The sequence below is a fragment of the Electrona antarctica genome, assembly GCF_951216825.1.
Source record: "Electrona antarctica genome assembly, chromosome: 7".
Lineage (NCBI taxonomy): Eukaryota > Metazoa > Chordata > Actinopteri > Myctophiformes > Myctophidae > Electrona > Electrona antarctica.
The window spans coordinates 31,709,811-31,721,825 of NC_136812.1; the positions used below are offsets into that span (position 1 = coordinate 31,709,811).

Sequence of the window (12,015 nt, forward strand, 5' to 3'; positions counted from 1 at the left end):
TTTTCCCGTGGAATTGTTGGAATACTACAAATATATTAAAAGTTCCAAAAACATTGATGAAGTTGTAGTCAGTTTAACCCATATAACCTACCCCTGTTAAAGGCCGTTTCATAAAATTTTGATGAAGACACATTTAATGTGTCTTCATCAAATAGCTAAGAAGCACTGAGAAAACTGTTGCGCCTTTCTTCGTCCTTTTCCCCCCAAACTTGACTACGGTAGCGGTGGTCTCAAAAACATAAGGGAAACTTTGACAGAAAAAGACTCGCTCACCGTAGAAAAAATAGAATTAAAACTCCTTAGACTGACTTAAGAAAATATTTGTTCTTTTCTTTTATCATTAAAGTGCTCTGTGCTGCTCAAAGTGCAATTAAAAAGCAAACGTTTCGGTCTTAAGACCTTCGTCGTCAGTGCTATATGTATATACTGCAAGGACCGAAACGTTTGCTTTTTAATTGCACTTTGAGCACAGAGCACTTTATGAGCATGATAAAATAAAATAAAAAATATTTTCTTAAGTCAGTCTAAGGAGTTTTAATTCTATTTTTATACGGAGCGAGTCTTTTTCTGTCAAAGTTTCATCAAATAGCATGCATGACCGCGTCACAAAATTAAATCAGAAATACCGCATCCAGTCAGTGTGAAACTGGAATGACCCGCAACGATTTGTATTCCATTTCCTAGGTTGGCGACCTGTTATTAGTCTTTGGAATGTCACCAGTAGACGTCCAAAGGGTCGCCTGGAAAAACTGCAAGTCCCAGAGATCTCGGCAGTCGGCACTAGTTCAACTTGGACGGGAACATGGCAGCGCCGTCCAGGGAAGCATGTGAGACCATGGAGCGGTCCATCAGGGACCGGGTCCCTCCGCTACTGACGGACCTGTACCAGTTCACCATGGCATATGCCTACTGGCGAGCTGCCAGACACAACGAGCCGGCTGTGTTCGAGTTGTTCTTCAGGGATAACCCGTTTGACGGCGGCTTCTCTCTGTTCTCCGGACTGCACGACTGTCTCCTGTTCGTGCGGACCTTCAGATTAACACATGAAGGTGAGGGATTTGCTTTCACTGCCCACGATCCACATGAGATAATATAAAGTAGATTAATCAACAGAAGTATTGTTTTTTTTAAACGATTTAACGTAGCCTATATTATATTCCTCCATGAAGTCCAATAACAGTAGCCTAGGCTATAGCACACTTGTCGCATGCATGATAGTGTACTGTACATGTTGCGCAAGAAGTTTGCGTTCAACCTCAGGGACATTCTATGAATATCTCAGAGACTGTTTGGTAATGTCAGATGGCATGAACTTTACACTTTCGCCTACAGTGAGTCACTGCTGAACTGCACTGGATGACGGACGACTCTTAACTCGGTGTCATCATCACCCACAGACGCTCAGTTTATATTTTGTAATTAGTAGAATACTTTGAGTGAATTGACAGATAACAAGTCTGTTCCCACTGTCTGTACCCAATGTTATTATTATTATTTTTTTTTAGCATGCGTGCTATTTCATGCGATTTAGTCTATCTCTATACTGTAAGTAAAAGGTAAACAGTGAATTTCCTCATTACATTGTAATGTGGAAATTCAACAATGTTGCCACCTCGGCCACATTTGACTCATAAGCCGCCATATAGGCTACTGTATTAGTAGGCTACTACTAGTGCTTTAGTCTGTTCAAAGACAGGAATATAGCAACTCATGAAGCCAACCCAACATCACATTGTAAGCCTATTCTGGTAAGGTATAGGCCTAATCATAGCCATTTTGTTCTACATACATGTAGACCATGGTGAATTTGACTTGAGGTGGTGTGCGTGTATTATTTGTACCTTTTAACAATATAGCAATATAACAAAGCCAAATATGGCCTCAAATTATGTCATTTCATCTGCGTCATGTAGTCTTCAGACACTGCCCACTAGCCAAAGGAAATTGTGTTTTCCAACTCAGTCTTTCCTGGTCTAATGAGATTAGGTGCACATTATTAGTTTTCAGCTCTCTTTCTATTAAATGTGTGTACTCACTCAGACCTCTGTGTGTGTGTGTGTGTGTGTGTGCGCACGTGCACGTGTGCAAACTGGGCATGTGTGTGACAGATGCACGTGTTTGTGAGTGCATGTGTGTGGTGGGGTTGTGTGACACGTGAGTTTGTAGATCGGCAATTTTTGCTAAGCCGGTGGTTTGTACCAGCTGTTTTGTAATGTATGTGATTTATGATGCAAAAGTGCTGTGAGTGTATTGTGGGTGGCAGTGGCTCAGGATTCATATAAAGCGTTCATCTTCCCCTGGCTCCTCCTGACTGCGTGTCGAAGTGTCCTTGAGTAAGACACTGAACTCCTAACTGCTCCTGAAGAGCAGGTTCGCACATGCGCCATTGGGCGGGTCGGAAAGACCCGCGGGTCGGAAAGACTTTACCATAATGTGTCCTGGTTGCCCTGTCTGTTGGGTAAATCTGTCTCCATTCAGATGTGGAGTATCTGCGTTCGGTCCTGCCCCCTGCCACTGACCCTGCCTTCTTCACATTCCTGCGAGGCCTGGACTGTTCTGGGGTCACAATCCGATCCGTCCCTGAGGGAACCGTGGTGTTTGCTAGGGTGAGCTGCAGGGCTGGCATCATGGGTCATGCAGTGTGGTGTCAAAAGGTCACAGGCTGGTCACAGGTCCAATCTGTTGTTTGTGTGATCTCATGCAGGTGCCTCTGATAGAAGTGGCAGGTCCTCTGGCGGTGGTTCAGCTGTTGGAAACCAGCCTGCTGTGTCTGGTCAACTATGCCAGGTTTGTATACAGAGATCATTTTATAGACAGGTTATTGTATAAACAGTTTCTATCTGTATTAGGTACATCGTAATTACACGGTAACCTCGTAATTTTCTCTCATGCTCCAGACCAGTACCATATCTCTGTCTCTCACACACATACTGTATTCTCTCTCTCACTCTGTCCATCCTCTCTATATCTCTCTTTCTCTATTTGGAAAAGATTTAAGCACATCCCACACTTTTTCCTGTAATCAACTCACTGTTTTAATGCTTCCAAAAACATGTTTTATTAGAGGAAGATGAAACTGTAAGCAAACATGGTCACCTAACCACATCTTAATCTCTTTCTTTCACTCTCACCCTTCCTCTTGCTCCCTCTCAATCTTCTCCCCCTCTCTGCTTTTCTATCATTCTCCGTTACTTTTCCTTTTCTTTTAGCCTGGTGTGCACTAATGCTGCCCGCTTCCGCCTGGCAGCGGGCCCCAGGAGAAAGCTGCTGGAGATGGGGCTCCGGAGAGCTCAGGGCCCAGATGGCGGCCTCACCGCTTCGCGTTACACACACATTGGAGGTGAACAAGACACAGCCACACTTGGCCATATTCATACCCAGTCATACATACATACATACATACATACATACATACATACATACATACATACATACATACATACATACATACATACATACATACATACATACATACATACATACATACATACAGTATATGTATACTTATAGGCTGCCACTGTAATCTGTCCTCCAGGTTTCGATCTCACCAGTAACGTTCAGGCCGGTTTCCTGTTTGGGATTCCCGTAGCAGGCACCATGGCACATTCCTTCGTCACTTCCTTCTCTTCCTTGGAAGAAGTTTGGCCACAGGTGATTCTCTTGTCCCCTCCTCGATCGTCCACAAATGTCCGAAATGAGTATCGACTGCTGCGTACAGTCAAGCTTTATTCTCAAATTATTCAAACGTCACAACACCAAGTAATGTATGGTTAACAATATGAACCCTAGCATCCCTATTCTGGGAAAATAGCCGGTCTACAGGCTCACAAACCCTTGTGTTGTGAGCTTGTAGATCAGCTACTGTAGACAGAGAGATGTAGAGTAATAAAAGGAGGGAGCCTGCCCTATTATAGACCTCTGGGGGACTCTGGTCAATCAAGCATTTAGAATTTATGTTTAAGATGATTTCTACTTTTCCCTTTGTCGAACCGATCAGACTTTGGTGGCGGCAAAGGGGGGCTCGGACCCAGTCGACCTCATCTCACTGACCAAGGGCTGGCTGGGTCGCGTGTGCAAGCTGCTGGGGGCGGAGCACGGGAAGATCCGTGAGGGCGAGCTGGCTGCCTTCCTGGCCTACGCTATCGCCTATCCACACAACTTCCTGCCTGTCATCGATAGCTACAGCGTCAGTTGGTAATCATGCACATGCTTACGACTGAATTAATAGCTTTATAATTATAAGCTGTTGCAAGTTTACAAACCGTGCAAATCTGTTTTCTAGAATGATGGGACTTGTCATGGTGCTGTTAGTACAATAAAGATGATGAGGAGATACTGTAACTAATGACTACATCAGAAATGACAGTGGTTATTGAGGGGGTTCCAAAGGTCCCCAGCAAAACTATTATATAATAATTATTATGAACAATTGAACAGTTTAACAATTAACCATTTGAACCCTATTTTCTACTTGACTTCATCACAAATAGCGAAAATATCCAATCTGTAAGGTAACAGCGCATTTTGATCTTGTAGATGCGCTATTTTCACTTAAAAAAAAAAAAGTTGCATAAATATAATACATGACCAAAATAGGGGGTTAATTTCACAATTATTTCACTGGTGGTCACCCAATGAGACGATGATAGATTTCACTGTCTCCACCTACAGTATGGACAGTTGTAGAATGATCTTCTCTCTTTGGGGGTCTGCACTCTACAGCCTAATATGTATCGATTTCCTTGACACGGGTGCTGCGCCAGGACTGGGCCCACCCATTACCAGCTCTAGCCCGATTTTGAAAACCTGCCTTGCCTTGTTGCCCACCCTGTCCATTTCCTGTCTTGTGTGCCAATAATGCGTCACGGTCTGCCCCACATGGTGCCGTCAAGTGAATTGTCCGCTCTCAGAGAGTGCTGCCACTGTGATTAATGGGCCATTACATAACAATAGAATGCTGGGCATTAATTCACCTCCTCAACAACACTTTCACTTCAGTCTACAGAAGCATAGCTACACAAACATAATCAAATGAGTCACCAAAAGAGACATTATTTCTTATTATTACAGAATGATGTGTTGAATGTTTGTTCTTGCTCTTGGACAGTTTGTCTGTTGTTGCTATTATTAATGTTTACTGTTTTGCCCTATTTTGGGTATTCGCCTGCTCTGATGACTGATGAGCACCAGTGCACTCTTTCAGGCCTACTAATAATGTGTGTAATCCATGCTCACTTTGCGCTTTCCCAAGGCTGCCCAAATTAGGAAATCCCGCAAAATTATGGATTTTATTGTAGATTTGACTATAAGAAAATGTTTGAGAACCACAGTTCTAAAAACTGCCCAAAAGCCAACACTCTAAAATGTATAGGCATCACCATTGACATCAAGTCATTAGCCTGTGTAGCAACTAGCAAGTAATAGAGAGACATAATGGTTTCCCAGTTGAAGGCTGTGTACTACAGGCTTGATTTATGTACTAGTCTAGTACTCTTTCTACAAAGCTCAGGTAAAGTTTCCAACATTGCTCTACTTTCATATAACAAGTCCAAGTTGTCATTGTCCAAAATTAGACAATAACAACATGTTCCATTCCTAGTTAAATTAATGACTGTGTATCTAACTGACCCTGCAGTAGTGGCCTGCTGAACTTCTGTGCAGTGGCCCTGGCCCTGTTTGAGCTCGGCTACTGCCCCCTAGGAGTCCGTTTGGACAGCGGAGACCTCTGCAGGCAGTCGGTGGACGTACGGAATGCCTTCAAACTATGCGGCGAGCAGTGAGTAAGGGTTTTGAAAATGTTAAAAAAATGAAAACATAAATGTTTTTTTATTATTTTTTATCCCACGATTTTGCAACCCATTTTTTTCACCCAGTGTCTAATGTAATCCTGGGCGCTACACTTCCTCTGCCAACCTGGGTGGGCAGCGGACTGACCTCATGCTTCCTTCTATGCATGAGTAGTCTAAGCTGCTTCTTTTCACCTGACGGGAGAGTTTCTCCGGCCGGATGTAGCATGTGGAAGGAACCAGTTCCTTTCTCCTCCATCAGGCCGGGCCGGTTGACCAGGGGGAGGTAGTTTAGAGACCAGGATTACTGCATGTTTTTTGTGAGGGTACCTACCCTAGGGGACACGGGGAGAACATGCAAACTCTACACAGAAAGGCCCTTTCGCCAACCCCACCTCGGGTATGGGCACTGATGACGTGGAGGAGAGAACACATCCCCAGCACTCACAGCGTCCCCAGCGGGAACGCAACCTTCTAGCTGTGAGGCGACAGCACTACCGACTGTGCCACCGTGCCCCCAAAAACATAAATGTATAGAAAATTCACGAGTGGAAAAAATTGCAGAAGGACCTAAACTCACGATATGTTGTAATGTGATGCGTTGTGAACTTATTAATATGTTATATTCGCTATTCATTATACAACCAAGTACATACGACTGAAGTGGTTAATGCCTGCCAGAGATTTACTTTGCATATCTAATATAGGCTACAGTATTCCATCTGGTATCATATTTCCCCCCATTCTCTCAATCCCACAGATTTTCCATCTCAGATTTCCCATCACTGACAATCGTTGGCACCAATAACATCTCAGAGCAAACTATGATAGAACTCAACAAGAAGGTAAGAGACAGGAACATCATTTGTGTTGCGAAGCCTGGTCTTACCCGTTTCACTTTCCTTGATATGTCTTGTCTTGCCCGTGTTTCAGGAGAATGAGATTGACGTGGTCGGCGTGGGAACACACCTGGTCACTTGCACGAGACAGCCTTCACTTGGTTGTGTCTACAAAGTAATGCTTTTAATACGCAAGAACATATGTGTTTGTTATGTGTTTCTGTCCCCAATCCATACTTGTATTACGCTTATGTTTGTATGGCCTCTGTCCCTCTCTATCCTGTGTGTGTGTGTGTGTGTGCATGCGTGTGTGTGTGTGCGCGTGTTAGTTGGTGGAGGTGAGAGGCAGCCCCAGGATGAAGTTCAGTGAGGACACAGAGAAGAGCACCGTTCCTGGGAGGAAATCTGTCTACCGCCTGCTAGACACTGAGGGTGAGAGTTAATTTTCACTGCCTGGTTTACTAACTGGATCACTATTTACTAATAGTGATCCAGGGCTCTCCCAGAGTTAGTGTCCAAGTGTCCTTGAGCAAGACTCTGAACCCCTAATTGCTCCTAATGTGCAGGTTGGTGCCTTGCATAGTTACTTGCGCAAGCAGAGCGTGCAAGTAATGTTGTTTGTCCGGTGCTCCGATGCGTATGTCCCGTGGCTGCGTATGACGTAATGATTAATTTGTGCTTGATATGGCATTGGTTTCAGATTACATACATGTATACATAGGGGCATTACCTTTAATCCACCCGACACTGAAACATATCATTATTACCATCTAGAGCCAGTTATACCCTGGCATTGGTACATAACATATCTTCATTACGTCATACACAGCCACGGCATACGCATACAACGACCCAAGTAACCACAGTATACTACTTACAAATTACATATACATATATACATAGAGGCATTACCTTTAATCCACACCGTATTAATTACATCATTACTTGTTCATTTCAATGTTTTACAGAGAGGCTGAGATTTGAAAGTTCGTAGTGGTCGACAGTAATTGTGCGCTTTGCTTGCGCACTAGTAGGCCATTTATGGCCTACTATTGTGCAACGTGCAAGTAGGCACTCGACAGAGTACAGTTCTAGTTACTAGTGGTTTTTATGCTCAGAATGGCATAAAGTGCCATGTTTAGAGCCTATTAAAACATTAATCCGAGCTCGCGCTGATAATAATAATCCTCCTGGGGACCACCTAGAGCCCTCGCTAGACTACAGATGTGGACTACATCACTTCCGGCTCGGGCGGTAGTGGCTCTTCCTCTCTCCTTATTTCGCGCATTTCTCTGGCACTGGCCTCACGATCCTGCCTAAATGACTGAATGAATGGATTGTGAATAAATAAAAAACCGTGCCACACTTTGGCACGGTAACAGGTAACAGGCAAAAGAGAGACCACTGCTCTGAAATGTGCTCATTTGGTCAAATTTTGTGGTTTGGTTTCCAATTAGTCCCTTTTTCCTACCCTCCATAAATCTATATTATTTGACTAATGTTACAGCTTCACTAAAAATAAAGGAAAAACAGTGCCCTCTTTTCCTTTTGATGGAGTCAACAGTCTGTCTCAAGAGACTAACCAATTAATAATTCTGCTCCATCATTTCATTTTTCTGCAGGCCATCCATTCCTGGACCTGCTGTGCCTGGCAGAGGAGCCTGTTCCCAAAGCAGGCGTCACGATGAGCTGTTTCCCCCTGGGACGGGATGACACCCGTCAGTCAGTCACTCCAGCTCAGGTCACCTGTCTGCGCAAAGATGTTTTTATCAAAGGACAGGTGAGGGGTGAAACGGACACAGAAACATATTATATAACATATTAAACATAAACATATTATTGACTGTCATTACACACTGTCACTGTTAGATTTTCACAGACATTATATTAAAGTTATGGCTATATGGAGATGAGTGGAACAGGCCTATTGCCAGTGAATATACCGTTATTAAGCACCAAAGTGAAAATAGCAGATCTACCAGCTCACAATGAGATGCGTTGTGATGCAATGCGTTGTGAGCTTGTAGATTCGCTATTTGAACTATTGTTGATATTTTTTAAAGATTTCTGGAAAATCCCTAATGTTTTGGGAAAATGTCAACATTTTAATACAAAGCCTAAATGCGAAGCCTGAGGAATGTCTCATGAGCAAAACATTGCTCTCCTTAATAGCCAGTACTTTAACTCAAGTAGAATTTAAATGGGCAACTTTCACTTGTAGTTGAGTGATATTTCACCGGTCCTAGAAGTATCTATAAATTGACTCAATCAAGTGGTGAGTACTTTGTACATAATTGAATATTGCAAACTGTTGTATGTATGTTGTACTTTACTACTTTCTAGATCACACACCCTCTATGCAGTGCTGCTGAAACTAGGGAGAAAGTCCAGAGTTCCCTTCAGAACCTGAATCCTCGACACAAGAGACTGCAGGAGCCAGACTCTTACACAGTGAGTTTCTCTTTCACTCACACCTGCACTGATCTGCGTGAGACTTTGCATGCACACTCCCTAGAGGCCAAGGAAAAACCTTTGACCTGCATCTTTCACATCTGCCTTTTATAGCACCACCAGGAGTCTGACTTTTGTAAAACACATTTCAGTCAGATAACTCACGAATAGATTGAACAAATACTGTATTTATTATAGAATTTTATTTTGGCGTTCGGCTCTGCTAAATTATTTCTCCCGTCTCGGCACAATTATGCAACCATCATTAACCAGAGCAGGGAGATAGATATACAATAACAACCCCACATGGGGAACAGAAATAGCAGAGCCCACCGGTGGTGCTGGGGTGGCGGTGGGAGAAAACAGCGCATAACAAAAACCAGGAACCATATGCAGAAGGAAGGCAGGAATAATTCATGCAGTCTTAGGTGAGCTTAAATGGGCCCGGTTGATCGAAGGAAAAGAGAGTAAACTGAGTCGAATAATGTACGACTGTCTGCTTAACCTGTTCAACACAGGTGTCCATGTGTCACCTTGGGTTGCACAGGTGAAGAAAATATTGGATGACTGTGGTATGTCTTAAGGTTGAAAGACCAGTTTTTGCAAAAGTGGCAAAGTGACCTCAATAGTATGACATCATGTGACATCTATGTTGAATACAAACAAGAGTTCAAACTAGAAAATTACCTTCTATGTGAAAACCGTAAGTATAGACAGGCTATTTGCATCTTTAGGCTAAACAACACAAGAATTCCAAAGGTAATCGGTAGATATAAAGGACTGGAAAGAAGTCAGAGGATTTGTAACCTATGTAATGAAGCCAGAATTGGAGATGAGTACCATGTTTTGTTGGAATGTAAGAATACTAGCATTGTGAATTTCAGGCAAAAATACCTGCCAATTTATTTTTTTACCCACCCACAATTAATTGCATTACTAAAATCTGAAAAACAAAAAGTATTCTATAAATTGCTTTTCTGAAAAATGTTCTTCCACTGTTCAAATAGGGAAAGCCTTTCGATATGTCTGTATGTATATTGTGTAATGTACTGTATACTTTTGATTGTATACTTTTACGAATCTGTGCTCCAAACCATGTGATCATGGTCGTGAGTTAAATAAATGATGAAATACCCTGCCCAATTGACATGTGGGTCTTGCACCCACATAGTAATGCAGCGTATTAACCCCTCGAGTATATCTGACTGAACTAACTCCTCCAGATTCTGTCCAAAGATCCTGCAAATAGGTACATAGTATCTCTATAGTCATGCGATCAAGACGGATCTGTCCGATATTTCATATTCCATCCTAATTGGCTATCATTGGCTTCCAAAGTTTGCAGGATTGGCCCGTTTTGAACAAAAAGCCTCAAATCATGAACACAGCATGCTATATACGTGACATTTTTCACACACTTTCCTACTAGGCTGAGGAAAAAATCCCACCCCTTTCATCTGTTCAGGTGCAACAGGTGCATTTTTGCAACATTTTTGGGAACAAAATGCCACAAATCATGAATTTGAACAAAATTGCCATCAAAGGCATGAGAAGAAATAGCACCCTTTTCACATTGGCCTATTATAGCGCCACCAGGAGGCGTAAGAATAACCTGACCTGATCTGGTGGTGGAGACCTGTGCTCCGAGGAGCACTTTTTCAAGTTTGAAATTAAATAAAGGGATATTTTTTCTTTCCTATCTTTCCACTAGGTAGCAGTGTCAGAGAATCTTCATAACCTGATCATGGCCATCCGGGGAGGCAGCTGCAACAATAGCATCAACTTTCTACTGGCCAACTGAAAGAGACTCATTTTAAACATGATTAATGATATTGTCATCACTGAAGTTCATGCCATTGAGTGGACACTTTTATTCATGCATTGCTTTTTATCAGCTTGAAGAGCTGATCATGTATCAGGAAGCTCATACTTCAACACTATTGGCTATCCTTCAGGCCAATGGGGAGACTTTCCCTACACACACACACACACACACACACACACACACACACACACACACACACACACACACACGCACACAAACGCAAGCTGATCAAATATGCAGTCATTTCTTGTTTATTTTCTTTGTTTGTATGAATGGCCTTGTGCATTAAACTTCTCTAGCCCTGTCTGTATTAAACCGTATTACTGCCATATTCTAGCCTTTGAGCTGCACAGCATATTACTGTACACAGCTACAGTAAAACCAAGTGCACCAATACCTCTGTGGCTGGCTAACTAAAGAGGAGTAACTATACAATATGTGGTGAAACTAAAAGAAGCATGGGACAAAAAAATAAAACTATTTAAAGCATTATTTTACATTTGCCTTTTTAGGATTGATTTATAGATGGATTCACATACATAGCCTACACATATACATACACATATGTAACCTACATAGGTTACCACATGGTGCATTATATATACACAAGTAAAATGCAATAGCTTGTAGGCCTACTCCCTAGTTCCTACACCGGAAAGGAATGTACGTAAGCAGGCAGGCAGGCAGTCAGTCAGTCAGTCAGTCAGTCAGTCAGTCGTATTGCTATCAAGTGACCTTCAACCCTTGCTTCTTTGAGGCAGGACAAGTCACTTCAACCTAACCTAATAACTACAGTATAAATTGAGTATCAACAGTGTTATATAACTTATATTGTTGGCTGCCGAAGAAAAGTATATTTTTGTTGGAACATCACATCATCATGTGCAGGGGTCATAATGATTGTTATGTTTGTGACCAATCTTGCACACTGCCTTAACCATTGTTACACCACATAATAGATAGATTTGGATTGTGATTGTGATTTGTTGGCAGTAATTTAGTTGTGTTGTGTCATTCTAATCCGGATATTTGATTAAATCAGTTCAGTGCGTGTAGTCATACAACACATCTTGTTGTTCTTGTCTGTCACTTTCCATTACGTGGGTGTTTTTGT

General features: G+C 42.4%; 1 protein-coding gene across 1 annotated transcript; it reads left to right on the forward strand.

The window, feature by feature from the left end:
- Window positions 1-696: 696 nt before the first annotated feature.
- On the forward strand, window positions 697-12,015 carry naprt (nicotinate phosphoribosyltransferase). Its single transcript, XM_079504868.1, has 13 exons — window positions 697-1,049; window positions 2,479-2,606; window positions 2,705-2,787; window positions 3,210-3,340; window positions 3,536-3,651; window positions 3,998-4,194; window positions 5,636-5,776; window positions 6,547-6,631; window positions 6,720-6,800; window positions 6,955-7,057; window positions 8,248-8,405; window positions 8,969-9,076; window positions 10,788-12,015. The coding sequence occupies exons 1-13, from the start codon at window positions 803-805 to the stop codon at window positions 10,875-10,877; spliced, it is 1,668 nt and encodes a 555-aa protein (XP_079360994.1). The 5' UTR covers window positions 697-802; the 3' UTR covers window positions 10,878-12,015.

What these genes read in the sequence shown, in the direction of transcription:
- naprt (XM_079504868.1), top strand. Translation starts at nt 803, where the DNA reads ATGGCAGCGCCGTCCAGGGAAGCATGTGAGACCATGGAGCGGTCCATC. An exon ending in GATAGCTACAGCGTCAGTTG is followed by an intron (nt 4,195 to 5,635) that starts GTAATCATGCAC and finishes CTGACCCTGCAG; the next exon opens with TAGTGGCCTGCTGAACTTCT. An exon ending in ATGTTTTTATCAAAGGACAG is followed by an intron (nt 8,406 to 8,968) that starts GTGAGGGGTGAA and finishes ACTACTTTCTAG; the next exon opens with ATCACACACCCTCTATGCAG.